The 26,069-nt window shown below is 43.9% G+C and overlaps 2 protein-coding genes across 2 annotated transcripts in view; both read left to right on the forward strand.

The window, feature by feature from the left end:
* The window catches only part of LOC110508898 (uncharacterized), a 58,798-nt gene extending 41,606 nt beyond the window's left edge, over positions 1–17,192 (forward strand). The window contains exons 6-15 of the mRNA XM_036940757.2: positions 4,495–4,620; positions 4,738–4,925; positions 5,542–5,682; positions 9,157–9,325; positions 9,482–9,653; positions 9,812–9,956; positions 10,150–10,794; positions 12,496–12,633; positions 12,763–12,817; positions 12,935–17,192. Of these exons, the coding sequence (XP_036796652.1) occupies positions 4,495–4,620; positions 4,738–4,925; positions 5,542–5,682; positions 9,157–9,325; positions 9,482–9,653; positions 9,812–9,956; positions 10,150–10,794; positions 12,496–12,633; positions 12,763–12,817; positions 12,935–13,362 (2,207 nt within the window). The 3' untranslated portion in view covers positions 13,363–17,192. The remainder of the gene's footprint in view (positions 1–4,494; positions 4,621–4,737; positions 4,926–5,541; positions 5,683–9,156; positions 9,326–9,481; positions 9,654–9,811; positions 9,957–10,149; positions 10,795–12,495; positions 12,634–12,762; positions 12,818–12,934) is intronic.
* A 195-nt stretch (positions 17,193–17,387) lies between these two features.
* On the forward strand, positions 17,388–22,470 carry LOC110514612 (L-rhamnose-binding lectin CSL2). The gene is made up of 9 exons (XM_036940783.2): positions 17,388–17,589; positions 18,247–18,282; positions 18,680–18,733; positions 18,817–18,952; positions 19,231–19,340; positions 19,477–19,521; positions 21,632–21,770; positions 21,967–22,094; positions 22,181–22,470. Exons 1-8 carry the CDS (start codon positions 17,559–17,561, stop codon positions 22,070–22,072), a joined length of 657 nt encoding a protein of 218 aa, XP_036796678.1. The 5' UTR covers positions 17,388–17,558; the 3' UTR covers positions 22,073–22,094; positions 22,181–22,470.
* Positions 22,471–26,069: the final 3,599 nt, after the last annotated feature.

The raw sequence follows: 26,069 nt of genomic DNA on the forward strand, positions 1-26,069 counted from the left end.
TTCTCCTATCCTCCTCTCTCTTCTCCTGTATATCCAGTCCTCCTCTCTGTTCTCTCATCCTCTCCTCCTCTCTCATCTCTCTATCCCTCTCCCTCCTCTCTCTTCTACTCTCTATCCTCTCCTCCTCCTCCTTCCCCCCCTACATCCTCTCCTCCTCTCTCTTCTTCTCTCTATCCTCTTCTCCTCTCTCTTCTCCTCTCTTCTGACATCCTCCTCTTCCTTCCCCCCTTCCATCCTCTCCCTCCTCTCTCTTTACTCTCTATCCTGTCCTCCTTCCTCTCTCTTCGGCTCTCTATCCTCTCCTCCTCTCTCTTCTTCTCTATCCCATCCTTCTCTCTTCTACTCTCTATCCTCTCCTCCTTCTCTGCCTTCTTCTCTGATCCTCTCCTCCTCTCTCTTATTCTCTCTCTATCCTCTCCTCCTCTCTCTTCTACTCTCTATCCTCTCCTCCTCTCTCTTCTCTCTGTCCTCTCCTCCTCTCTTCTGCTCTCTATCCTCTCCTCCTCTCTCTTCTACTCTCTATCCTCTCCCTCCCTCCCTCCATGGCTCCATACCCCTTATCTTCTCTCTCTTGACTCTCCATCCTCTCCCTCTGTCTCTTCTACTCTCTATTATCTCCTCCCTCTCTCTTACTCTCATCCTCCTCCTCTCTCTTACTCTCTATCCTCTCCCTCCCTCTCTCTTCTACTCTCTATCATCTCCTCCTCTCTCTCTCTACTCTCGATCTTCTCCTCCTCTCTCTCACTCTCTATCCTCTCCCTCCTCTCTCTACTCTATCCTCTCCTCCCTCTCTCCCTCTCTCTTCTACTCTCTATCCTCTCCTCTCTCATCTACTTTATATCCTCTCCTCCTCTCTCTCTCTCTATCATCTCCTCCATCTCCTCATCTCTCTTCTTCTCTCTTATCCTCTCCCTCCTCCTCTCTCTCTCACTTGATCCCTTCCTCCATCTCCTCTCCTCATCTCTCTTCTTCTCTCTTATCCTCTCCTCCTCTCTCTTCTACTCTCTATCCTCTCCTCCTCTTTCCTTTCTCCTCTATCCTCTCCTCCCTCTCTCTTCTTCTCCATCTCCCTCCCTCCTCTCTCTTCTACTCTCCATCCCTCTCCCCTCCTGTCTCTTCTACTCTCTATCATCTCCTCCTTCTTATTCTTAATTTCTCCTCCTCTCTCTCTCTCACTCATCCTCTCCTCCTCTCCTTCTCCATCCTCTCCTCTCTTCTACTCTCCATCCTCTCCTCCTGTCTCTTCTACTCTCTATCTCTCTCTCACCCTCCACTCCTTCCTCCTCCTCTCTCTTCTACTCTCTATCCTCTCCTCCTCTCTCTTCTACTCTGATCCTCTCCTCCTTTCTCTCTCACTTATTCCTCTCCTCTCTCATCATCATACCCCTCCTCCTCCTTTCTCCTCTCTTATCATCTCCTCCATCTCCTCTCCTCATCTCTCTTCTTCTCTCATCCTCTCCTCCTTCTCTCCTTCTACTCTCTATCCTCTCCTCCTCTTTCCTTTCTCCTCTATCCTCTCCTCCTCTCTCTTCTTCTCTCTATCCTCTCCTCCTCTCTCTTCTACTCTCTATCCTTTCCTCCTCTCTCTTCTACTCTCTATCCTCTCCTCCTCTCTCTTTTACTCTCTATCCTGTCCTCCTCTCTCTTCGGCTCTCTATCCTCTCCTCCTCTCTCTTCTTCTCTCTATCCCATCCTTCTCTCTCTTCTACTCTCTATCCTCTCCTCCTTGCTCTTCTTCTCTCTATCCTCTCCTCCTCTCTCTTTTTCTCTCTATCCTCTCCTCCTCTCTCTTCTACTCTCGATCTTCTCCTCCTCTCTCTTCTACTCTCTATCCTCTCCTCCTCTCTCTTCTACTCTCTATCCTCTCCTCCTCTCTCTTCTACTCTCTATCCTCTCCTCTCTCATCTACTTCATATCCTCTCCTCCTCTCTCTTCTCTCTATCCTCTCCTCCATCTCCTCTCCTCATCTCTCTTCTTCTCTCTATCCTCTCCTCCTCTCTCTTCTACTCTCTATCCTCTCCTCCTCTTTCCTTTCTCCTCTATCCTCTCCTCCTCTCTCTTCTACTCTCTATCCTCTCCTCCTCTCTCTTCTTCTCTCTAACCTCTCCTCCCCTCTCTTCTTCTCTCTATCCTCCCCTCCTCTCTCTTCTCCTCTCTCTCCTCTCCCCCTCTCTCTTCTACTCTCTAACCTCTTCTCCCCTCTCTTCTTCTCTCTATCCTCTCCTCCTCTGTCTTCTACTCTCTATCATCTCCTCCTGTCTCTTCTACTCTCTATCCTCTCCTCCTCTCTCTTCTACTCTCTATTTTCTCCTCCTCTCTCTTCTTCTCTCTATCCTCTCCTCTTCTCGCTTCTACTCTCTATCCTCTCCTCCTCTCTCTTTTTCTCTCTATCCTCTCCCCCTCTCTCTTCTACTCTCTAACCTCTCCTCCCCTCTCTTTTTCTCTCTATCCTCTCCTCCTCTGTCTTCTACTCTCTATCCTCTCCTCCTCTGTCTCCTACTCTCTATCCTCTCCTCCTGTCTCTTCTACTCTCTATCTTCTCCTCCTCTCTCTTCTACTCTCTATCCTCTCCTCTTCTCTCTTCTACTCTCTATCCTCTCCTCCTCTCTCTTCTTCTCTCTATCCTCTCCTCCTCTCTCTTCTACTCTCTATCCTCTCCTCCTCTCTCTTCTACTCTCTATCCTCTCCTCCTCTCTCTTCTACTCTCTATCCTCTCCTCTCTCTTCTACTTTATATCCTCTCCTCCTCTCTCTTCTTCTCTCTATCCTCTCCTCCCTCTCCTCTCATCCTCTCTCTTCTTCTCTCTATCCTCTCCTCCTCTCTCTTCTACTCTCTATCCTCTCCTCCTCTTTCCTTTCTCCTCTATCCTCTCCTCCTCTCTCTTATTCTCTCTATCCTCTCCTCCTCTCTCTTCTACTCTCTATCCTCTCCTCCTCTCTCTTCTTCTCTCTATCCTCTTCTTCTCTCTCTTCTACTCTCTATGCTCTCCTCCTCTCTCTTCTACTCTCTATCCTCTCCTCCTCTCTCTTATTCGTTCTATCCTCTCCTCCTCTCTCTTCTACTCTCTATCCTCTCCTCCTTTCTCTTCTTCTCTCTATCCTCTCCTCCTCTCTCTTCTACTCTCTATCCTCTCTTCCTCTCTGTTCTGCTCTCTATCCACTCCTCCCCTCTCTTCTACTATCTAACCTCTCGTCCTCTCTCTTCCTCTCTCAAACCTCTCCTCCCCTCTCTTCTTCTCTCTATCCTCTCCTCCTGTCTCTTCTTCTCTCTATCCCCTCCTCCTCTCTCTTCTACTCTCTATCCTCTCCTCCTCTCTCTTCTTCTCTCTATCCTCTCCTCCTCTCTCTTCTACTCTCTATCCTCTCCTCCTCTTTCCTTTCTCCTCTATCCTCTTCTCCTCTCTCTCCTTCTCTCTATCCTCTTCTTCTCTCTCTTCTACTCTCTATCCTCTCCTCCTCTCTCTTCTTCTCTCTATCCTCTCCTCCTCTCTCTTCTACTCTCTATCCTCTCCTCCTCTCTCTTCTGCTCTTTATCATCTCCTCCCCTCTCTTATACTCTCTAACCTCTCCTCCTCTCTCTTCTTCTCCTTAACATCTCCTCCCCTCTCTTCTTCTCTCTATCCTCTCCTCCTGTCTCTTCTTCTCTCTATCCTCTCCTCTTCTCTCTTCTACTCTCTATCCTCTCCTCCTCTCTCTTCTTCTCTCTATCCTCTCCTCCTCTCTCTTCTTCTCTCTATCCTCTCCTCCTCTCTCTTCTCCTCTCGAACCTCTCCTCCTGTCTCTTCTTCTCTCTATCCTCTCCTCCTGTCTCTTCTTCTCTCTATCCTCTCCTCTTCTCTCTTCTACTCTCTATCCTCTCCTCCTCTCTCTTCTTCTCTCTATCCTCTCCTCTTCTCTCTTCTACTCTCTATCCTCTCCTCCTCTCTCTTCTTCTCTCTATCCTCTCCTCCTCTCTCTTCTACTCTCTATCCTCTCCTCCTGTCTCTTCTTCTCTCTAACCTCTCCTCCCCTCTCTTCTTCTCTCTATCCTCTCCTCCTCTCTCTTCTACTCTCTAACCTCTCCTCCTCTCTCTTCTTCTCTCTATCCTCTCCTCCTCTCTCTTCTACTCTCTATCCTCTCCTCCTCTCTCTTCTGCTCTCTATCCTCTCCTCTCCTCCCCTCTCTTCTACTCTCTAACCTCTCCTCCTCTCTCTTCTCCCCTCTATCTTCTCCTCCTCTCTCTTCTTCTCTCTATCCTCTTTATCTCATTGTCCATTGTGTTTAAAATACCACTATGATTGTTGCATTTCTAGTTGTGTTTTTCATTTATTTGTCTCCAGGGGTATGTGGTTCCTTTAAGGCAGACGCTTTGGGTACCCCTGCTGGGTTGAACTGTGATTGAGTGCCCACAGCAACACAGTTATGCAGTTATGCATTCGCAAACACAAATCTGCTCTCAACTCCTGTTACTTCTCTCTCTGACAGATAGGATTTTGTTGCTTCTCTCTCTAATAGACAGGAGTGTATGTGGGACTGGAAGGCAGAAGAAGGCTCGGCTGGCTAACAACCTTACAGAGCAGGTCCAGCATCGTCCCGAACCTCTGGACCTACTGCACAAACACATACTGCCTCCAGAGAACCGTGAGTTAACGCACACGCAAGAAAGAACTATAGATGTTTTCAAACAGTTCAGATGTCATTACTAATTAACCTGTTCCTCCTCCCTTGCCTTCCTCCTCCCCCCCCCTCTTCCCTTAGGCCCCGTCTCCTTCCCTCTCTCCTCAGATGTCTTCCAAGATGACATCTCTTCCTGCTCTTCCTCCGAGCAACTCGGGGTCCTCCAATCACCAGCCTTCTCCTCGTCGCCAGGGTTCTCAGACGACCAATCACTGAGTGACCTGTCGCCTGGGGTCTTGCCCCTTACCCATAGTCCCGCCCATGTTCAGGTGAAATCACCTTCCCCTAAATCCTAACCTCAACCATCAAGTGAGATTACCTTCCCCTAAATCCTAACCTCAAACATCAGGTGAGATTACCTTTCCCTAAATCCTAACCTCAACCATCAAGTGAGATTACCTTTCCCTAAATCCTAACCTCAACCATCAAGTGAGATTACCTTTCCCTAAATCCTAACTTCAACCATCAAGTGAGATTACCTTCCCCTAAATCCTAACTTCAACCATCAAGTGAGATTACCTTCCCCTAAATCCTAACTTCAACCATCAAGTGAGATTACCTTTCCCTAAATCCTAACCTCAAACATCAAGTGAGATTACCTTTCCCTAAATCCTAACCTCAACCATCAAGTGAGATTACCTTTCCCTAAATCCTAACCTCAACCATCAAGTGAGATTACCTTTCCCTAAATCCTAACCTCAACCATCAAGTGAGATTACCTTTCCCTAAATCCTAACCTCAACCATCAAGTGAGATTACCTTTCCCTAAATCCTAACCTCAACCATCAACACGGGAAACACAAAACTGACTTTAGAATTGCAAGTCATGTTTGGATCAGATCCTTTGCTATTACCTGTTTATATTTCTGTCCTGCTTTCCTCCAGTCTATCTTGGCATTGCTCCCAGCAACCGAGGGCATCAGCCAGCCAATGAGCATGACCGTGGGCGACTCCAACTCCATGGCAACGACCGGGAGACCAAAGGGGATGTATCTGACCTCCCATGCCACGCCCCTGCTGCCAAAGGTATTGGTACAGGGCTACTCAGAAATAGACCAAACACACATCCAGAACAATGTGTAAATGCATCTGTAAAAAGCATTCAAGAAACTAAGAATGAATTCATTGAAGCATTAACAATGGATTGATTGATTTATTGATTGATTGGTGGTAAAGTCAATCAAAAATAATCCCATGCATATACGGTATTACAGTATTACAGTATTACAGCATTACAGTATTACAGTATTACAGTATTACAGCATTACAGTATTACAGTATTACAGTATTACAGAATTACAGCATTACAGTAGTACAGTATTACGGTATTACAGTATTACGGTATTACAGTATTACAGCATTACAGTATTACAGTATTACGGTATTACAGTATTACAGTATTACAGCATTACAGTATTACAGTATTACAGCATTACAGTATTACAGTATTACAGTATTACAGTATTACAGCATTACAGTATTACAGTATTACAGTATTACGGTATTACGGTATTACGGTATTACAGCATTACAGTATTACAGTATTACGGTATTACAGTATTACAGTATTACAGCATTACAGTATTACAGTATTACAGTATTACAGCATTACAGTATTACGGCATTACGGTATTACATTATTACAGTATTACAGCATTACATTATTACAGTATTACGGTATTACGGTATTACAGTATTACAGTATTACAGCATTACGGTATTACAGTATTACAGTATTACAGTATTACGGTATTACAGTATTACGGTATTACAGTATTACAGTATTAAGGTATTACAGTATTACAGTATTATGGTATTACAGTATTACAGTATTAAGGTATTACAGTATTACAGTATTACGTTATTACGGTATTGCAGCATTACGTTATTACGGTATTGCAGCATTACGGTATTACGGTATTACAGTATTGCAGCATTACGGTATTACAGTATTACAGTATTACGGTATTACAGTATTACGGTATTACGGTATTACAGTATTACAGCATTACGGTATTACAGTATTACGGTATTACGGTATTACAGTATTACAGCATTACGGTATTACAGTATTACAGTATTACGGTATTACAGTATTACAGTATTACGGTATTACAGTATTACAGTATTACGGTATTACGGTATTGCAGCATTACGGTATTACGGTATTACAGTATTAAGGTATTACAGTATTACGGTATTACGGTATTGCAGCATTACGGTATTACAGTATTACAGCATTACGGTATTACAGTATTACAGTATTACGGTATTACGGTATTACAGTATTACGGTATTACAGTATTACAGAATTGCAGCATTACGGTATTACGGTATTACAGTATTACAGTATTACGGTATTATGGTATTACAGTATTACGGTATTACAGTATTACAGTATTGCAGCATTACGGTATTACAGTATTACAGTATTACGGTATTGCAGCATTACAGTATTACAGTATTACGGTATTGCGGTATTACGGTATTACAGTATTACAGCATTACAGTATTACAGTATTACGGTATTACAGTATTACAGTATTACGGTATTCCGGTATTACAGTATTACAGTATTACGGCATTACGGTATTACGGTATTACGGTATTACGGTATTACAGTATTACGGTATTACGGTATTACAGTATTACGGTATTACGGTATTACAGTATTACAGTATTACAGTATTACGGTATTACGGTATTACAGCATTACAGATGTTAATGCGTTGTCTGCATAGAGAGACAGACATGTTCGACTGTGAGGGTCAGATACAGTATATCAGTCTCTTCTTCTCCCGGTGTCTGATAGGTATTCAACCACATAGCATAATGTACACACTCACTCTGGTGTTCCGCATTTATTAGTGTCGACAGTCACTACCAACGGAACTATGCCCTATGGATTTAGACACCCACACACACACACACACACACACACCTGCTAGATGTCACAGCTGACTGGACACACTGTCAGTTGTCACGGTTTCAAACATGCGTTTAATGCCAGGATTCAGCTAGGATACTGACTGTTCAACCTGAAAGGATCACTCACATATGTTACATGACATATTGTACAGTCGTGGCCAAAAGTTTTGAGAATGACACAAATATAAATGTTCACGAAGTCTGCAGCCTCAGTTTGTATGATGGCAATTTGCATATACTCCAGAATGTTATGAAGAGTGATTTGCCATGCAAATGAACTGAATCCCCCAAAAACATTTCCACTGAATTTCAGCCCTGCCACAAAAGGACCAGCTGACATCATGACAGTGATTCTCTCATTAACACAGGTGTGAGTGTTGACGAGGACAAGGCTGGAGATCACTCTGTCATGCTGTTTGAGTTCGAATAACAGACTGGAAGCTTCAAAAGGAGGGTGGTGCTTGGAATCATTGTTCTTCCTCTGTCAAACATGGTTACCTGCAAGGAAACACATGCCGTCATCATGGCTTTGCACAAAAAGGACTTCACAGGCAAGGATATTGCTGCCAGTAAGATTGCACCTAAATCAACCATTTATCGGATCATCAAGAACTTCAAGGAGAGTGGTTCAATTTTTGTGAAGAAGGCTTTAGGGCGCCCAAGAAAGTCCAGCAAGCACCAGGACCGTCTCCTAAAGTTTATTCAGCTGTGGGATCGGGGCACCACCAGTACAGAGCTTGCTCAGGAATGGCAGCAGGCAGGTGTGAGTGCATCTGCACACACAGTGAGGCAAAGATTTTTGGAGGATGGCCTGGTGTCAAGAAGGGCAGCAAAGAAGCCACTTCTCTCCAGGAAAAACCTTTCCAGCATGATGGAGCACCTTGCCATAAGGCAAAAGTGATAACTAAGTGGCTCGGGGAACAAAACATCGATATTTTGGGTCCATGACCAGGAAACTCACCAGACCTTAATCCCATTGAGACGGGTGGACAAATAACAACCCACAAATTCTGACAAACTCCAAGCATTGATTATGCAAGAATGGGCTGCCATCAGTGGCCCAGAAGTTAATTGACAGCATGCCAGGGCGGATTGCAGAGGTCTTGAAAAAGAAGGGTCAACACTGCAAACATTGACTCTTTGCATCAACTTCATGTAATTGTCAATAAAAGCCTTTGACACTTATGAAATGCTTGTAATTATACTTCAGTATTCCGTAGTAACATCTGACAAAAATATCTAAAGACACTGAAGCAGCAAACTTTGTGAAAATTAATATATTTGTCATTCTCAAAACCTTTGGCCACGACTGTATACATCCTGCTGTTAACTTTGCCTTAGGAACTCATAACATGGTAGTAATTTCAGAACTGGCTGTACTAATCAGAACTGATCTGATCTCTCTCAGGTTATAATGTTTATGTATTTTGACAATGCTTGAATAATACATTTCTAATAAAAATATGGGATATGAGAAATATTACTTTCATTCATTCTCTGTCTTCCCCTCTCCCCCTTCCTCCCTCCCCATCCCCTTCCCCCTCTCCCCCTTCCTTTCTCCACCTTTCTCAGACAGCCCGGTCTCTCACACCTCCCTCCGACTCTTCCTCCCTTACTGCCTCCCTTAATTTCTCTCGCCCCCCCCGCCCGCGGAAACCACGGGATTCACAGCCCAAGATGAGGAAACTCAAATACCATCAGTACATTCCCCCCGACCAGAGAGGGACGGCCGGGACTGCCGGTAATAGTCTTTATACTTTAAAAATCATGATTATCTTTTATGTATATTTTACCTTTCATACAATACTTGCAGCCCAATGTGCTTTACATGATACATGTTGTCAAAATGAGTCCACTAAATAGCAGGGAAGTTGATCATTATTAACATTCTGCTCAGGGGGAGGGGCCAGTCAGAGGAGCCCCACCCCAGCCCAGCTCTTAGACCCCGCCTACTCCAGCCTCCTGCAGCAACAGCAGGTGTTCCTCCAGCTGCAGATCCTCCAGAACCAACAACAACAACAGCAGAACCAGCAGCAACAGGACCAGCAGCAGCTCACCGTCACACCCAGGTAGTTAGCACTACATACACCAAACCTCCCTCCCCCTGGGCCTTCTCTCAAGAACTGTGGTTTCATTCAGATGTTGTACTGTTCGTCAGACCATTTAAAGTTGGTTAACCATTACATGAGCTCTGGCAACTAGCATGAATGTTTTGTTTTTATCAAAGTGGAGACACCAACCAAATGGTGAGGTTCTCTGGAGCCATGCACCAAAACCCTCAGCCTGTATCCAAGGCAACAAACCACACCTCTGTGGACACAAGTCCCTCCAACAAGTCTGAGATCCTCCCACCTAACCTGGTCGACCTCACGGTAATATGGGCAGGACAATCACTTGAACATTTGAATGTTTATAGCACTTCTCACTTCCTATTTATCTGTACCTTCTCTTCCTTCTTTTGTCCTTGCTTGCTTCTCTTCATTCTCGGACCTCTTTCTCTCATCCCTCTCTATTTGCTGTCCCTGACACTCTCCTCTGTCACACCCCGTCCTCCTTCTCTCCCAGGTGTCTGAGTTGCGACAGCAGCTGCGTGAGAGAGGTCTTCCTGTCTCCGGCACCAAGCCCACCCTCCTCCAGAGGCTACGCCCTTTCCAGCTGCCCCACCTGTGTTTGACCCCTATGCCCCTCTGCCAGCTGGGTACCAGCCAGGAACCCCTTACCCCCACCTCCTTGCTCACCCCCAGCCACTACCCCAGCTCCAGCCCCAGCTCTGGAACTGACTCCCCCACCAACAGCCCTAACCCTCAGGTCTACATCCAGTCCACTGGAATTCTGAGCGGGGTCCCAAACGGAATTGTTAATGGCATTCCGAATGGTAATCCTAATGGAATAGGGGTCAGTGTGGTGGGGGAGCAGTGTGGCTTCCTGGCCGCTGCGTTAACCCCATCGTCGACACCTAGCCCCGGTCTCCCCCCATGCTCCTCTTTGCCACTGTCGACTGGCGCCTTCTGGCAGTCGGAACAGGAGCAGCAGGAGTTGAGCCTGGAGCTGGAGATGAGGGATAGGATGAGGAGCAGGCCCAGGGAGAGGCTATCTCCTCCTCTGTCTCTATCCTGTGGGGGTTCCCTCCATCCCTTCCTGCAACAGGATCCAGGATTGCCCAGAGGGACACCAGAGAGAGAAGGACAGACAGAGATCCTGTTTACACAGGTAAACTAACACGCCTGACTCAGACAGACAGACCAGTCTCTCCTATACCTGACAGACAGAAAGATACACCAGTCTCTCCTATATTTGACTCAGACAGACAGATACACCATAGTCTCTCATATACCTAACATATAGACAGATACACCATATTCTATCCTATACCTGACAGACAGACAGATACACCATATTATATCCTATACCTGACAGACAGACAGATACACCATATTCTATCCTATACCTGACTCAGACAGACAGATACACCATATTCTATCCTATACCTGACTCAGACAGACAGATACACCATATTCTATCCTATACCTGACTCAGACAGACAGATACACCATATTCTATCCTATACCTGACAGACAGACAGATACACCATATTTTATCCTATACCTGACTCAGACAGACAGATACACCATAGTCTCTCCTATACCTGACAGACAGACCGATACACCATAGTCTATCCTATACCTGACTCAGACAGACAGATACACCATAGTCTATCCTATACCTGACTCAGACAGACAGATACACCATAGTCTCTCCTATATCTGACAGACAGACCGATACACCATAGTCTATCCTATACCTGACTCAGACAGACAGATACACCATAGTCTATCCTATACCTGACTCAGTCAGACAGACCAGTCTCTCCTATACCTGACAGACAGAAAGATACACCATAGTCTATCCTATATTTGACTCAGACAGACAGATACACCATAGTCTCTCCTATACCTGACAGACAGACAGATACACCATAGTCTATCCTATACCTGACTCAGTCAGACAGACCAGTCTCTCCTATACCTGACAGACAGAAAGATACACCATAGTCTCTCCTATATCTGACAGACAGACCGATACACCATAGTCTATCCTATACCTGACTCAGACAGACAGATACACCATAGTCTATCCTATACCTGACTCAGTCAGACAGACCAGTCTCTCCTATACCTGACAGACAGAAAGATACACCATAGTCTATCCTATATTTGACTCAGACAGACAGATACACCATAGTCTCTCATATACCTGACAGACAGACAGATACACCATAGTCTCTCATATGCCTGACAGACAGACAGAAACACCATAGTCTATCCTATACCTGACTCAGACAGACAGATACACCATAGTCTATCCTATACCTGACTTAGACAGACAGATACACCATAGTCTATCCTATACCTGACTCAGACAGACAGATACACCATAGTCTATCCTATACCTGACTCAGACAGAGAGATACACCATAGTCTATCCTATACCTGACTTAGACAGACAGATACACCATAGTCTATCCTATACCTGACTCAGACAGACAGATACACCATAGTCTATCCTATACCTGGCTCAGACAGGAGAGACTCAGACATACAAATACACCATAGTCTCTCCTGTATCTGACTCAGACAGACAGATACACCAGTGTCTTCTATATCTGACTCAGACAGACAGAGTCTCTCATATACCCAACATATAGACAGATACACCATAGTCTCTCCTATACTTGACTCATCTCACCCCAACAAACTTCACGCAAGTACACAACCATATCATCCACAAGATTTAGCTGAGACAGTGCAACACATCACTGTGATTGTATCTTACCATTTACAATATTCACCGTTAAATACTGTATAGCTTCATACAGTATGTACAATTTAACCTCCTCCACTGTCCAATCAGGTGTTCTGCTGCCAGCCGTGGGACGTGATTGGCCAGGACTTTGAGCTGCCCATGCAGATCACAGCCAGTCCCATTCAAGCCCCACCCAGCGTCCGCAGTCTGGAGGAGGAGCTGCAGGAGGCCATTAACAGAGTACTGGTCAGTGTATGTGTGTGTGTTTGTGTGTGTAAATCAGAGTCACTGCTGACATTCATTGCATTTTGTAAAAGGTGACCCTGTCAAGTAAACCCTTGGGTGATTTCCCTGTCTCTGTCCTGCCCTCCTTAGATGGACCCCAGTCAGTCTATAGAGGACATTCTGGAGGAACCTACCACCTGTGTGGGTGAGTGGATAGCTCTCTGGCCTCTTAATGACAATTTATGGTTCTGTAGTCACCAAGACTGGTCATGGAAAGTTACAGGCTTTTGTTTGTTTTTATTGCCTTCCCCCTCTCTTCTAGACTCCCACTCCTCCTCTGTCTCAGACCTCCAATCCCCTGTCACTATCCTCCCTGGCCCCTCCCCTCCTCCCCAAACAGACCAGTCCCAGCCTTTCCGTTGTCATTCAAAGGATGACAACTTCCTATCCTCTCCTCTCTGCTCCTCCCTCCTGTTGGAGCTCCCGCCGTCGCCTTCAACGATGGTTCCCCGCCAAGCCGCCCCAACCCCTCTCCCTCCCTTCATCTGTACTTCTCCCCTGCCTCCCACTGTGACCTCACGGAAGAGGCGGGCTCAGGCAACCTTTGACCCTGCTGATTGGTTGGAGTCGCTAGCCTCTGGACTCCGCCCTCTCAGTCCTCCATCTGCCCCATTCGTTGAGACCGACTTTGGCCTCAATTTGGATCTGAACGTCAACCGAGCGTTGGATCTCATGGTGGAGCAGTGGTGAAGGTCTTAGGTGGACTGAGTGTCAGTGTGTGTGTGTGTGTGTGTGTGTGTGTGTGTGTGTTCGTTAGTTGGACTTCAACATACACCTCCCAAACAATGGGAACAGATTTGTGAATGTCCATCCATCAGTCTATCCATCCATCCCCTCTGTCCACTCTGTGAGTGAGTAGTCTGTTTGAGAGAGGTGACTGCAGGTCTGTACCCCACGCAATGTTGAGAGACAGATACTACTACACTGGAAGAGATGAAAAAAGACTGAGTTGCATTGGTGGAACAATAACTGGCAGAGGGAATCACACGCACACGCACACACACACACACACACACACACACACACACACACACACACACACACACACACACACACACACACACACACACACACACACACACACACACACAAACCTTGAGTTGTCCTGTTAAATAAAAAATGGCCAAATACAACAAATGAACAATGCATATTTGGAGTCACACACAATCCAACACATTGTTTACAGTGGGAAACAAAGAAACCCAGTTGAACAGGGCCCCTACAGTTCCCCCAGCCACAGTCATTAAGTCCGAGTCATTCATAAAGGCCATTAAAGCCAGACTGGGGAGACAGACAGGGCACACAGCTTGTCCATGTCTCCAGACCTTTCCCTAGTGCCAGACACAAAGTCGACATGCTGAGAGAGAGAGCTGGCAGACACCACACAACCCTTACAGGGAAGTGTATGTGTGTCACTGTGTGTATGTGTGTGTTTGTGCACGCCTGGCTGCTTCTGTTTGTGTCGGTGTTAATACACACACACACCCCATTGTATATTTATCTGAATTGTTGCAAAGATACTTGTAGCTCCTTGTTTGTGTAGACTAAGTGTGCAATGTCTCTGAGTATTGATTTTGTATGGTTGATCTGTGAGAGAGAGAGAGAGAGAGAGAGAGAGAGAGAGAGAGAGAAGAGAGAGAGAGAGTGAGAGAAGAGAGAGAGAAGAGAGACTGCTTCCACATTTCGTGCCTATTTTAATTGTGGTCTCAACACTAGTCAGTTGCTGTAATATATAACACTGTGAGTGGGTCACTAAAACCTGATGAACCACTATGTTCAATTCATTGCTTGCCTTTCTTTTATTTAAGAGAAAAAAACTGGTAAACATCCTATTAAGCCAAGAGATAAATAGCAATCACTCTGAGAGGCTTCAGAGCCTGCAACACGACCATATTACCAGAGTGTATGTTCTCATCAGCGAATGAGAACAGGTGGCCACTGTTTTATGAGGACCTCCCACAGTGTTTGGAGGAAACAGCTTGGTGCTCTACACACTGTAAGGGCCACAGTCACTGTTTACACCTGTTGTTATGGAGATAAAAAGGTCAAATAACGGTTATGCGCAGAATAACAATGGCAATTCATTTCATGAAACAATTTCATGATTTTAGCTTAGATTTTTTCGGTGCTTTATCCCATATTGTAAAAACAGGTAGAATTTGGAAATACATCTGTCCTAAAGAGAGGCTGTTCTGATTGCAGGAAGTGACACAGGTGTTCCCTGAGACCACAATCTCTCTCTTGGCCAGTTCCAAATCGACCCCTAGCCCCTACCCCCTAGGCACATGAGGAGGATAGAACTGGATAGATATAATCTATATGGTAATAGCTCCACCATTCCCCTGATAGGCTATGTGGAACTTTCCCCATATCGCACACAGCTATCCAGCCTACTAGAAGTTGTGCCCTGGTACGAGGGGCTAGAGGCTAGGGGTCCGCATGGGATTGGCCATATTCATTTTAAATGACCACCAGGGGTGTCCCATCAGAAAAGAGCTGAGGAGGTGAATACTGTACTTCTCCCTAACATGGATCATGATGAAGTTGTCTGTGTTTCCGTGCTATCAGTGATTGACAAGGCAGTCCAAGGGCTTATTCTCAGGGTCAGAACGTTCAGTATTTACAGAGCAGATATGATTCTCGATTCCACATGATGTTCTACCAGATCCAATGGTTCTGAGGTCATGACAGACTTAATTCAGCTGTTGTGATTCAGATTAGTTGTATGGCCTGTCAATTAGTGAAGTATGTGAGCACTGATTATGGCCTGGCCTGAGAGCAACCCACAGCCTCGGTTAGCAGTATGGTGACGGCTCCACCTAGCCTTCCAATAGGCTTAGGGGAACTTCTGCCATATTTCTTCTGCCTATCTGGTTCATGCAGATTAGAAAACCAAAGGGGTGTAGGGGCTAGGGGTTGTTTTTGGACCAGGCCTGTGTTATGTTCATTGGGAGAATACAACACATAGTGTGCTTTCCTAACCTCCTAGCTGACTCGACACCCTTCTTAAAGACCATTGTGTGAACAACAAACTGTGATCTTACTAATGTTCCCCAGAGACATTTATTTATATATATATATGGTTCTGATGTTCCCCACCCAGTCTCTGCATAATAACCACTGCGCTAAGTGCAATATGCTGTACGTGAAGGGCACAGCCATTGGGAAATACCAGGCCCCCATATCTCTGTCTTGTCGTTACTCTAAACAAAATGGTGTAATGGGTCCTCACTCAACAAGATGTTGCATAAAGCTTAGTTCATTTTACGGTTTTCACTGCATCAGGGATAGCATACACAGACGTTTCAGCTTTACAGCCTTCTTCAGTGTGTAGGTACAAATGTATTTGAATTCAAAACAGCACTTGTAGGGAACAACAGATTAGCAGCAGGTGCTTCTAAGTAGGGATACCAATCATCTGCCAAGCTTTCATGTTGAAACATTTCACAAGCAGCTTTCATCGTAGAACTGTAGAAAACCATGTTGAATGGTGACAATCGGACAGACTGACGACCGTGATAATCACAGTGGTCAAACACGTTCTCTGTCTGCTGCACTTAGAGAGAGAGAGAAACGCGGGAGAGTAACATGCTACCTCTTGTGAATGGAGATGCTTTAGGCCTACTGTACTCTGTCTGGTCCTGGACAACCGGTGGTCAAACACGTTCTCTGTCTGCTGCATTTAGGATGATAAGAGAGAGAAACGCGGGAGAGTAACATGCTACCTCTTGTGAATGGAGATGCTTTAGACCTACTGTACTCTGTCTGGTCCTGGACAACCGGTGGTCAAACACGTTCTCTGTCTGCTGCATTTAGGATGATAAGAGAGAGAAACGCGGGAGAGTAACATGCTACCTCTTGTGAATGGAGATGCTTTAGGCCTACTGTACTCTGTCTGGTCCTGGACAACCACTGTGTATGTTGGTTTTCATCTGAATCATTCTCTTCCCCTACATCTGTGCTGATATCACCTGACTTATGTTAGGAGTGTATCACTTTCAGAATCAGTGTAGAGGTTGGTGGGTTGGTTGGGAGAACTGTCTATGCTAGGTTATTCCTGTCTGTCTGTCTGTCTGTCTGTCTGTCTGTCTGTCTGTCTGTCTGTCTGTCTGTCTGTCTGTGTTGTGAAGGTATTTCTTTCCCCCTTGAGGCTTTCTGTAGCCAGAATGAGAGAAAGAGGGATTAGACTAAGACGTTGTCATAATCAAGATCAGGAAGTATCGGAGCCAACTGTTGCCATTGTTTCAGTCAGCTCCATTCATTGGGAGTTCAATTTGGCTTCCAATGCCGATATACTTCCTGCATAATCTTCAGATTGATAACATCACTGTCTAATCTTTCTTCATCTCATCCTAGTACTGTAACCAGATAGTGTGGGGATGACCCAATGGCAATAATACAATCAGTATTTAAATTGATTTATTTATTATGTAACTTATTCAGGCAAAATGTTATCAATACGTGTTCAAATTGTATTGTAAAAAAACATTAAGAAATGAAAAGTCTTAATAGATTTCCCATCCACTGTCTCGTTGTCTTGTGTTTGCCTTTATTACGACAGCATCACTTAACCCAAAACATCTTCCCGTGGCCAACACATCATCAAACACTTGTGGTTTGAGCTGTTGTGAAATGTTTGTTTAGTGGTGCCAAGATGACTGCTAATCTGATGAAGAAGTTTGTGCTCCTGGTTGATGCTTTGCCAACAAGGATCTGTTCTTGACTAGTATCAATAAAGGTTAGTTAAATAAGGTAATGAGGGGGCTTCTTAAGGAAGTAAAAATACCACATAAATATCAAGTGTATTTGTCCAAGTGACCATCTGTAACATCTTACTTGTTACTACTACAACTGAACCAGCTACTACCACACCTGTACCCAGCATCATGCTCCTTGTCAGACTGACTGCGTTCACCTGTGAGTATACTGACTGACTTGTAACAAAATATGTATTTGAGGGCGTTTAAAATATACATTCCAGTATTTTCCAGAAGTTTCTAAATGTATCAGTTTGTATTGAAAGTACTTGAAGTCCAATATAAACAGTATGACCCAGGTCTAGTATACAGCATCCTGTGTCAAATCAAATCAAATCACATTTTATTCGTCACATGGGCCAAATACAACAGGTGTAGTAGACCTTACAATGAAATACTTACTTACAAGCCCTTAACCAACAATGCTTTAAGATGTTTTAAGAAGAAGTGTTAAGTAAAAAATAGAAAATAGAAAATAAAAGTAACAAATAATTAAACAGCAGCAGTAAAATAACAAGCGAGGCTATATACAGGGGGTAAAGGTACAGAGTCGAGGTAATTGAGGTAATATGTACATGTAAGTAGAGTTAAAGTGACTATGCATAGATTATAAACAGAGAGAAGCAGCAGCATAAAAGGGGGGTCTAGGTAGCCCTATCTGAGGACTAGGTGATGTCTGTCTATACGCAGTACCATACTATATACTGTACATCATTTATATACTTACTGTATATGCTGTACACTACTCTTCTGTAAAGAATTGCGATGAGACTGACCAAGGTTAGAAAAGCTGAACTAGCTGTGTGATGTGTTTCAGTGCTGGCTGCAGTTAGCTGTACACTACCAGCTGCAGGTACACAGTTCTTAGTTAAACCCAACCAGTTTGTGTGTGTGGGTGGTTGTGTGTGTGGGTGGTTGTCTATGTGTGTGTGTGTGGGTGGTTGTCTATGTTTGTGTGTGTGGGTGGTTGTGTGTGTGGGTGGTTGTCTATGTTTGTGTGTGTGGGTGGTTGTGTGTGGGGTGGTTGTCTATGTTTGTGTGTGTGGGTGGTTGTTTGTGTGGGTGGTTGTGTGTGTGGGTGGTTGTGTGTGTGGGTGGTTGTCTATGTTTGTGTGTGTGGGTGGTTGTGTGTGTGGGTGGTTGTCTATGTGTGTGTGTGTGGGTGGTTGTCTATGTTTGTGTGTGTGGGTGGTTGTGTGTGTGCGCGCATCCACATCTATAACGTTATGGTAATTATGTTTCTCACTCAGCGACGAGAGTGGTCACCTGTGACAATGGAGAAAACGTCCAGTTCCTGATCTGTGGTAAGAACACACACATTCTATCCTGATGGTCTCTCCATAGTGCTGTCTGTTTCTTTACATGTTGAGTTTTCTTGCACTGCTAGATTCTGGAGTGATCTTCATTGAGAGAGCTCTGTATGGAAGGACTGACGGAACCACCTGCAGAGAAGGACGACTTGCCAACCAGCTGACCAACACACAGTGTTCACAGACGGGCACCCTGGAGGTCCTCTCACAGAGGTACTCAGTCAGTGTTTATTTGATAAAGACAGGCACCCTGGAGGTCCTCTCACAGAGGTACTCAGTCAGTGTTTATTTGATAAAGACCGGCTGGGATTCAGGGGCACGTTGTTGAAAAGCACATTGCAGTATCAATGTGCCTTTTTAAAGCCAATTTTCCTGATGTTCACAGTAAACACTGCAAATGTGTGCTTTAAATGTCAAGCGCTGCATGCTTGTTGACACCGCGTTTGATTAAATCCCAGCCATAACTCATCTTACCTCCTGATATCCCCCAGGTGCAATGGGAAACAGGTGTGTGAAGTGAACACTGAAGTCTTCCGTACTTCTGACCCCTGTGTTGGAATCTACAAATACCTGGATACCACCTACACCTGCAGCCCAGCAAGTCAGTCTGTTTCTATGTATAATAATACAAAATACTACACCAGGCTAATGTCTGCTATGAAAATGTATGTGTTTTATTTATGTCTGCCCAGCAGTGGCCAGTGTGGTGTGTAATTCCTGTTTGTTTGTCTTGGCAGCACGCAGCATCACGTGTGAAGGCTCTGATGTTCAACTAGAATGTGGTAAGGCTCTGATGTTCAACTAGAATGTGGTAAGGCTCTGATGTTCAACTAGAATGTGGTAAGGCTCTGATGTTCAACTAGAATGTGGTAAGGCTCTGATGTTCAACTAGAATGTGGTAAGGCTCTGATGTTCAACTAGAATGTGGTAAGGCTCTGATGTTCAACTAGAATGTGGTAAGGCTCTGATGTTCAACTAGAATGTGGTAAGGCTCTGATGCTCAACTAGAATGTGGTAAGGCTCTGATGTTCAACTAGAATGTGGTAAGGCTCTGATGTTCTACTAGAATGTGGTAAGGCTCTGATGCTCAACTAGAATGTGGTAAGGCTCTGATGTTCAACTAGAATGTGGTAAGGCTCTGATGTTCAACTAGAATGTGGTAAGGCTCTGATGTTCAACTAGAATGTGGTAAGGCTCTGATGTTCAACTAGAATGTGGTAAGGCTCTGATGCTCTACTAGAATGTGGTAAGGCTCTAATGTTCTAGAATGTGGTAAGCGTGTCAACACTCCTCATACAATATATTCTCCTCTCATATAATGATTATATATACACTGCTCAAAAAAATAAAGGGATCACTTAAACATCACAATGTAACTCCAAGTCAATCACACTTCTGTGAAATCAAACTGTCCACTTAGGAAGCAACACTGATTGACAAATGTCACATGCTGTTGGAATAGACAACAGGTGGAAATTATTGCCAATTAGCAAGACACCCCCAATAAAGGAGTGGTTCTGCAGGTGGTGACCACAGACAACTTCTCAGTTCCTATGCTTCCTGGCTGATGTTTTGATCACTTTTGAATGCTGGCGGTGCTTTCACTCTAGTGGTAGCATGAGACTGAGTCTACAACCCACACAAGTGGCTCAGGTAGTGCAGCTCATCCAGGATGGGACATCAATGCGAGCTGTGGCAAGAAGGTTTGCTGTGTCTGTCAGCGTAGTGTCCAGAGCATGGAGGCGCTACCAGGAGACAGGCCAGTACACCAGGAGACATGGAGGAGGCCGTAGGAGGGCAACAACCCAGCAGCAGGACCGCTACCTCCGCCTTTGTGCATGGAGGAGCAGGAGGAGCATTGCCAGAGCCCTGCAAAATGACCTCCAGCAGGCCACAAATGTGCATGTGTCTGCTCAAATGGTCAGAAACAGACTCCATGAGGGTGGTATGAGGGCCCGACGTCCACAGGTGGGGTCTGTGCTTACAGCCCAACACCGTGCAGGACGTTTGGCATTTGCCAGAGAACACCAAGATTGGCAAATTCGCCACTGGCGCCCTGTGCTCTTCACAGATGACAGCAGGTTCACACTGAGCACGTGACAGAATCTGGAGACGCTGTGGAGAACGTTCTGCTGCCTGCAACATCCTCCAGCATGACCGGTTTGGCGGTGGGTCAGTCATGGTGTGGGGTGGCATTTCTTTGGGGGGCTGCACAGCCCTCCATGTGCTTGCCAGAGGTAGCCTGACTGCCATTAGGTACCGAGATGAGATCCTCAGACCCCTTGTGAGACCATATGCTGGTGTGGTTGGGTTCCTCCTAATGCAAGACAATGCTAGACCTCATGTGGATGGGATGTGTCAGCAGTGCCTGCAAGAGGAAGGCATTGATGCACCACAGACTGTCCAGGAGTTGGCGGATGCTTTAGTCCAGGTCTGGGAGGAGATCCCTCAGGAGACCATCCGCCACCTCATCAGGAGCATGCCCAGGCGTTGTAGGGAGGTCAAACAGGCACGTGGAGGCCACACACACTACTGAGCCTCATTTTGACTTGTTTTAAGGACATTACATCAAAGTTGGATCAGCCTGTAGTGTGGTTTTCCACTTTTGAGTGTGATTCCAAATCCAGACCTCCATGGGTTGATAAATGTGATTTCCATTCATGATTTTTGTGATTTTGTTGTTAGCACATTCAACTATGTAAAGAAAAAGGTATTTAATAAGAATATTTCATTCATTCAGATCTAGGATGTGTTATTTTAGTGTTCCCTTTATTTTTTTGAGCAGTGTATATTATATAATAGCATAGTAGAGCAGTATTATATATAGTTTATATTACCATCACTAGAACACACCAGACATCCAGTCTTACCTCTCCTCCTTATCTCCTTCAGATGAAGGAACGATCCAGATCTACAGTGCCAACTATGGCCGCCGTGACCAGCTAGTGTGTTCTTTTAAACGGCCCGCTAACCAACTAGCCAACACCAACTGCCTCAGCCAATCCATAACCACCAGTAAGGTGGCAGAGAGGTATTGTACCTGCAGTATGTACTATTACAAATGCATGACTGTAGTGTTAACCTGTACTGTAGAAACATGACTGTAGTGTTAACCTGTACTGTAGAAACATGACTAGTGTTAACCTGTACTGTAGAAACATGACTAGTGTTAACCTGGACTGTAGAAACATGACTGTAGTGTTAACCTGTTCCTGTCGTTGACACAGGTGTAATGGTAAGATCAAGTGTGACGTCCCGGCGTCCAACTCTCTGTATGGAGATCCATGTGTTGGAACCTACAAGTACCTGGAAGTGGCGTACACCTGTGGCTAAATGTTAGGGACGCATGCATACGGTAATAAACACACACACACACACACACGACTGGGAAGTAGAACACTGGGAAGTAGAACACTGGGGCTGACCGTTTTTGTCTTGCAGGAGATCTTCTCTGAGGAACAAAGACCAGAGAGACTACTTGGATATCTTCCTCTTCATTGGGTGGATTTGTATTTCTTTCCCGTCTTCTCTCCTCTGAAGTCTCAATTGAGTGTAAAATCTATGTAAATTCAAAATGTGTAAATCCCATTGATTGTGTATTTCATGAGGCATAACTTGTGTAATAAAATCATAATGAGGCCCCTCTTGTGCTGCAGCAATGCACGGTCAGGAGGAAGCATGGAGAAATTAAACATTAACCCCAAAAATAAACTATTCTTCAAATAACACTGACATAATACTTTGCATTTTGTGTACTAAAGTATTTCTTCAAAACAATGTTGATTTTCTGAACTGAGGTGGTTGGTCTGATTTTCACTAAGAACTGTGGTGGTTGGTCTGAATTAATCTAAGCAGCATAAAGACAAGACTTGGTCTTTTGTTCAATATTATGAAACATGTCCTTACACACTAAATACTTTATTTGAATCCACAAATGATACTACACCAAGAAAAATTAAAACATTTGAAGGTCTTGGATACATGGTTTGTTTGGGGCAAACAACACGAGTACCAGTCTTCATATTTTAATAACCTAAAACGCAATACACTGCAGTTGCTTAGTTTTGGCTTAAATCAACTCGAAAGTAAGGCAAGACTTAAATGGCTGTCTAGTAATGGTCAACAAGCAACTTGACAGAGCTTGAAGAATTTAATGTGCAAGTTTTGTACAGTCCAGGTGTGCTGTTAGACCCAGAAAGGTTCACAGCTGTAGTCACTGACAAAGGTGATTCTAACATGTGACTCGGGGGTTTGAATACTTATCTAAATTAGATTTCTATATTGCATTTTCAATACATTGGCAAAAAAATTATTAAATGTGTAGATGGGTGAGAATTATTTCGTCATCCATTTTGAATTCAGGCTGTAACAAAGTGGAGTAAGTCGAGGTGTATGAATGCTTTCTGAAGGCACTCTACACACAGACCTGAGTTATTGTAGTATGACACTACCTCACTGTCCAACCCAGCAGCATGAACAGAAGAGAAAGAAAATGTTCAACTCTTTCCAGTTGTCCATTAAGAATTTACCAGGACCTGGCGTCCAAAGAAGATGCTAGTCTACACATACAAAAAAAGCAGTGGGGTGCTCATATTTACAGTAGTCAAAAATCAATGATAAACTGGGTGGTTCGAGCCCTGAAAGCTGATTGGCTGACAGCCATGGTATATCAGACCGTATGACAACATTTATTTTTACTGCTATAACTATGTTGGTAATTAGTTTATAATAGCAGTAAGGCACCTCGGGAGTTTGTGATTTATGGCCAATATACCACGGCTAAGGGCTGTGTTCAGGCACTGTCGCACATAAGAACAGCCCTTAGCCGTGGTATATTGGCCATATACTACACCTCAGGCCTTATTGCTCAAATCTACAGTACCATTCAAAAGGTTGGACTCAAGGGTATTTATTTGTACTATTTTTCAACATTGTAGAATAACAGTGAAGATATCAAAACTATGAAATAACACACATTGAATCATGTAACCAAAAAAGTTTTACATTAAATATATTTTAGATTCTTCAAAAGTAGCCTTCCTTTGCCTTGACAGGGTTGCACACTTGGGATTCTCTCAACCGGCTTCATCTGGAATGCTTTTCCAACAGTCTTCCCTCCACAAAACCTGGGGTATACCAACAAAGTCAAAACACAGGGATATTGGAGGGTAAATTATTATTCAATGTAAACAGGCAAACATTTCATGCATCTCCTTCAACTCACAAAAGGAAACGGTATACCAAGAACATTAGAGATGGTGATAAATCAACATTTTGTAACAGAGGACAATTACTGTGAAAGTGGGTGTTCATCTGAATCAGTGAAAGCTCTTCCCCTAAATCTCTTCTGATATCACTTGATTTATGTGAGGAGAATATTAACTTAACTGACTTGACTAGTTAAATAAAGGTTCAAAAATAAAAAATGAGAGAGAGGGATTAGACGGAGATGTCATGAACGAGCCCCGTAAGTATCGGAGCCAACTGTTTCCATTGTTTCGGTCAGCTCCATTCATTGGGAGTTCAATTTGGCTTCCAATGCCGATATACTTCCTGGATAATCTTCAATTTGATGACTTCACTGTCTAATCCTTCTTAATCTCATTCTAGCTGTGTAACCAGAAAGTTTGGGGACAACCCAAAGGCAAAAATACAATCTGTTTTCCATTTGAATCATTGATTGATTTATGTAACTTAAATCAGGCAAAATGTGACTGATCCATGTTCAAATTGTATTGTAAAAAAACATTAAGAAATTAAGTCTTAATAGATTTCCCATCCACTGTGTCATTGTCTTGTGTCTGATCAGGGTCTTCCAGTAAATGTCCTTAATGGAGGTGATTTTGACAGCAAATTGAAATCATTGATAAGGAAAAGGGGATCATAAATTGCAACCGATGAAAGCTACATTGCTCAGGAGAAGAGAATATTAACGTAATCATTTGCTCATTCTCCATTAGTCGCAATGTGACTGGTAATACAAAAAGTTAATAACATTTCAATGTAGCTTCCACACACACATACATTACTCCAACTAAAACTCACCCAGGTAAGTAGATAATCTAAGTTTAGAGTTGATCATGAGGTTGATGCCAGAGGATTTATTTTGGTGAGTTCAAGAGTAAGAATACTTACTAAGTCACAAAATCTGAACCCAAATTCAATATCGCATCCAAAACTATTTACAGTAATATGTTAATCAAATATTCATTGATATTGATAACGCTGAAACATTTATCAATAAAATATATTTCTAAAGCACTTTTTACGTCAGCTGATGTCACAAAGTGCTATGCCACAAGCAGAACAGTTGAAACTGGAGCAGCAGCACGACCAGGTGGACAGCCAGGAGTCATCAGGCCAGGTAGTCCTGAGGCATGCTTCTAGGGCTCAGGTCCTCTTGAGAGAGGAGTGAAAGAGAGACTAAGAAATTAATGACTGAAAGTAGCCTATACCATTTTATACAGGGGTTTTCAAACTTTGTGCCCAAGGACCCCCACTCAGGCAAACCGGCAACCCAGGGATCCCCATCATACTGTATATTTTGACCTCCCCACAGTTCATTGGAACAGGAAGTATACACTTGAACAGCCATATAGCTAGAAGGGTAAAGTAGAAAATGTTGCTTTTATGAAGCAAATTTTCTGCAATTCTACACATTTTCTCATTGAGCAGAGAAAATGTTGCAGTTTTAAAGATAATATCCTGCAATTCTATGCATTCTGCCATGGCTAATGCTGTGTTCCTCTGCTCAAGCATAACACAATCAAGAAGCATGTGCCCTGAATGCCTGTTTTTTGTATTTCTGATTCGCCCTGACCGTGGAGCTTTCATTGGATTGTTCCTTCTCAAAGATGGTATTATTCAAAATATATTAAGTTCAATATTGTTTCTGAATTCTTTCTATCTGGTTTTGGTCGTTTAAGTTGACAAACTGTTTTTCCATCCGGAAAATGACCATTTAAAAATGTCCCACCTACGAATTTGACAGAATAACCACAACAACAAAAAAAGGCTCCCCTTGTAATTAGCCCCAATGACAAATTTCTTCCAAACTAAAAGGATAGTTTGAGATTTTGGCAATGAGGCTATTTATTTACTTCCCCAGAGTTGGATGAACAGGAACAGCTAGCATGCTAATTGTTCCTGTAGACTTCCAGTTATAACACTAGTTGACTCGTAAAATTACCTCGAAATCAAATAGGTCAAATTAAATTTGTCACATACACATTTAGCAGATGTTATTGCAGATGTAGCGAAATGCTTGTGTTTCTAGCTCCAACAGTGCAGTCAAATCTAACAAGTAATATCTAACAATACCCACAATCTA

This window comes from Oncorhynchus mykiss, chromosome 2, assembly GCF_057628025.1.
Source record: "Oncorhynchus mykiss isolate SJ-2025 chromosome 2, ASM5762802v1, whole genome shotgun sequence".
In the NCBI taxonomy this organism is placed as follows: Eukaryota; Metazoa; Chordata; class Actinopteri; order Salmoniformes; family Salmonidae; genus Oncorhynchus; species Oncorhynchus mykiss.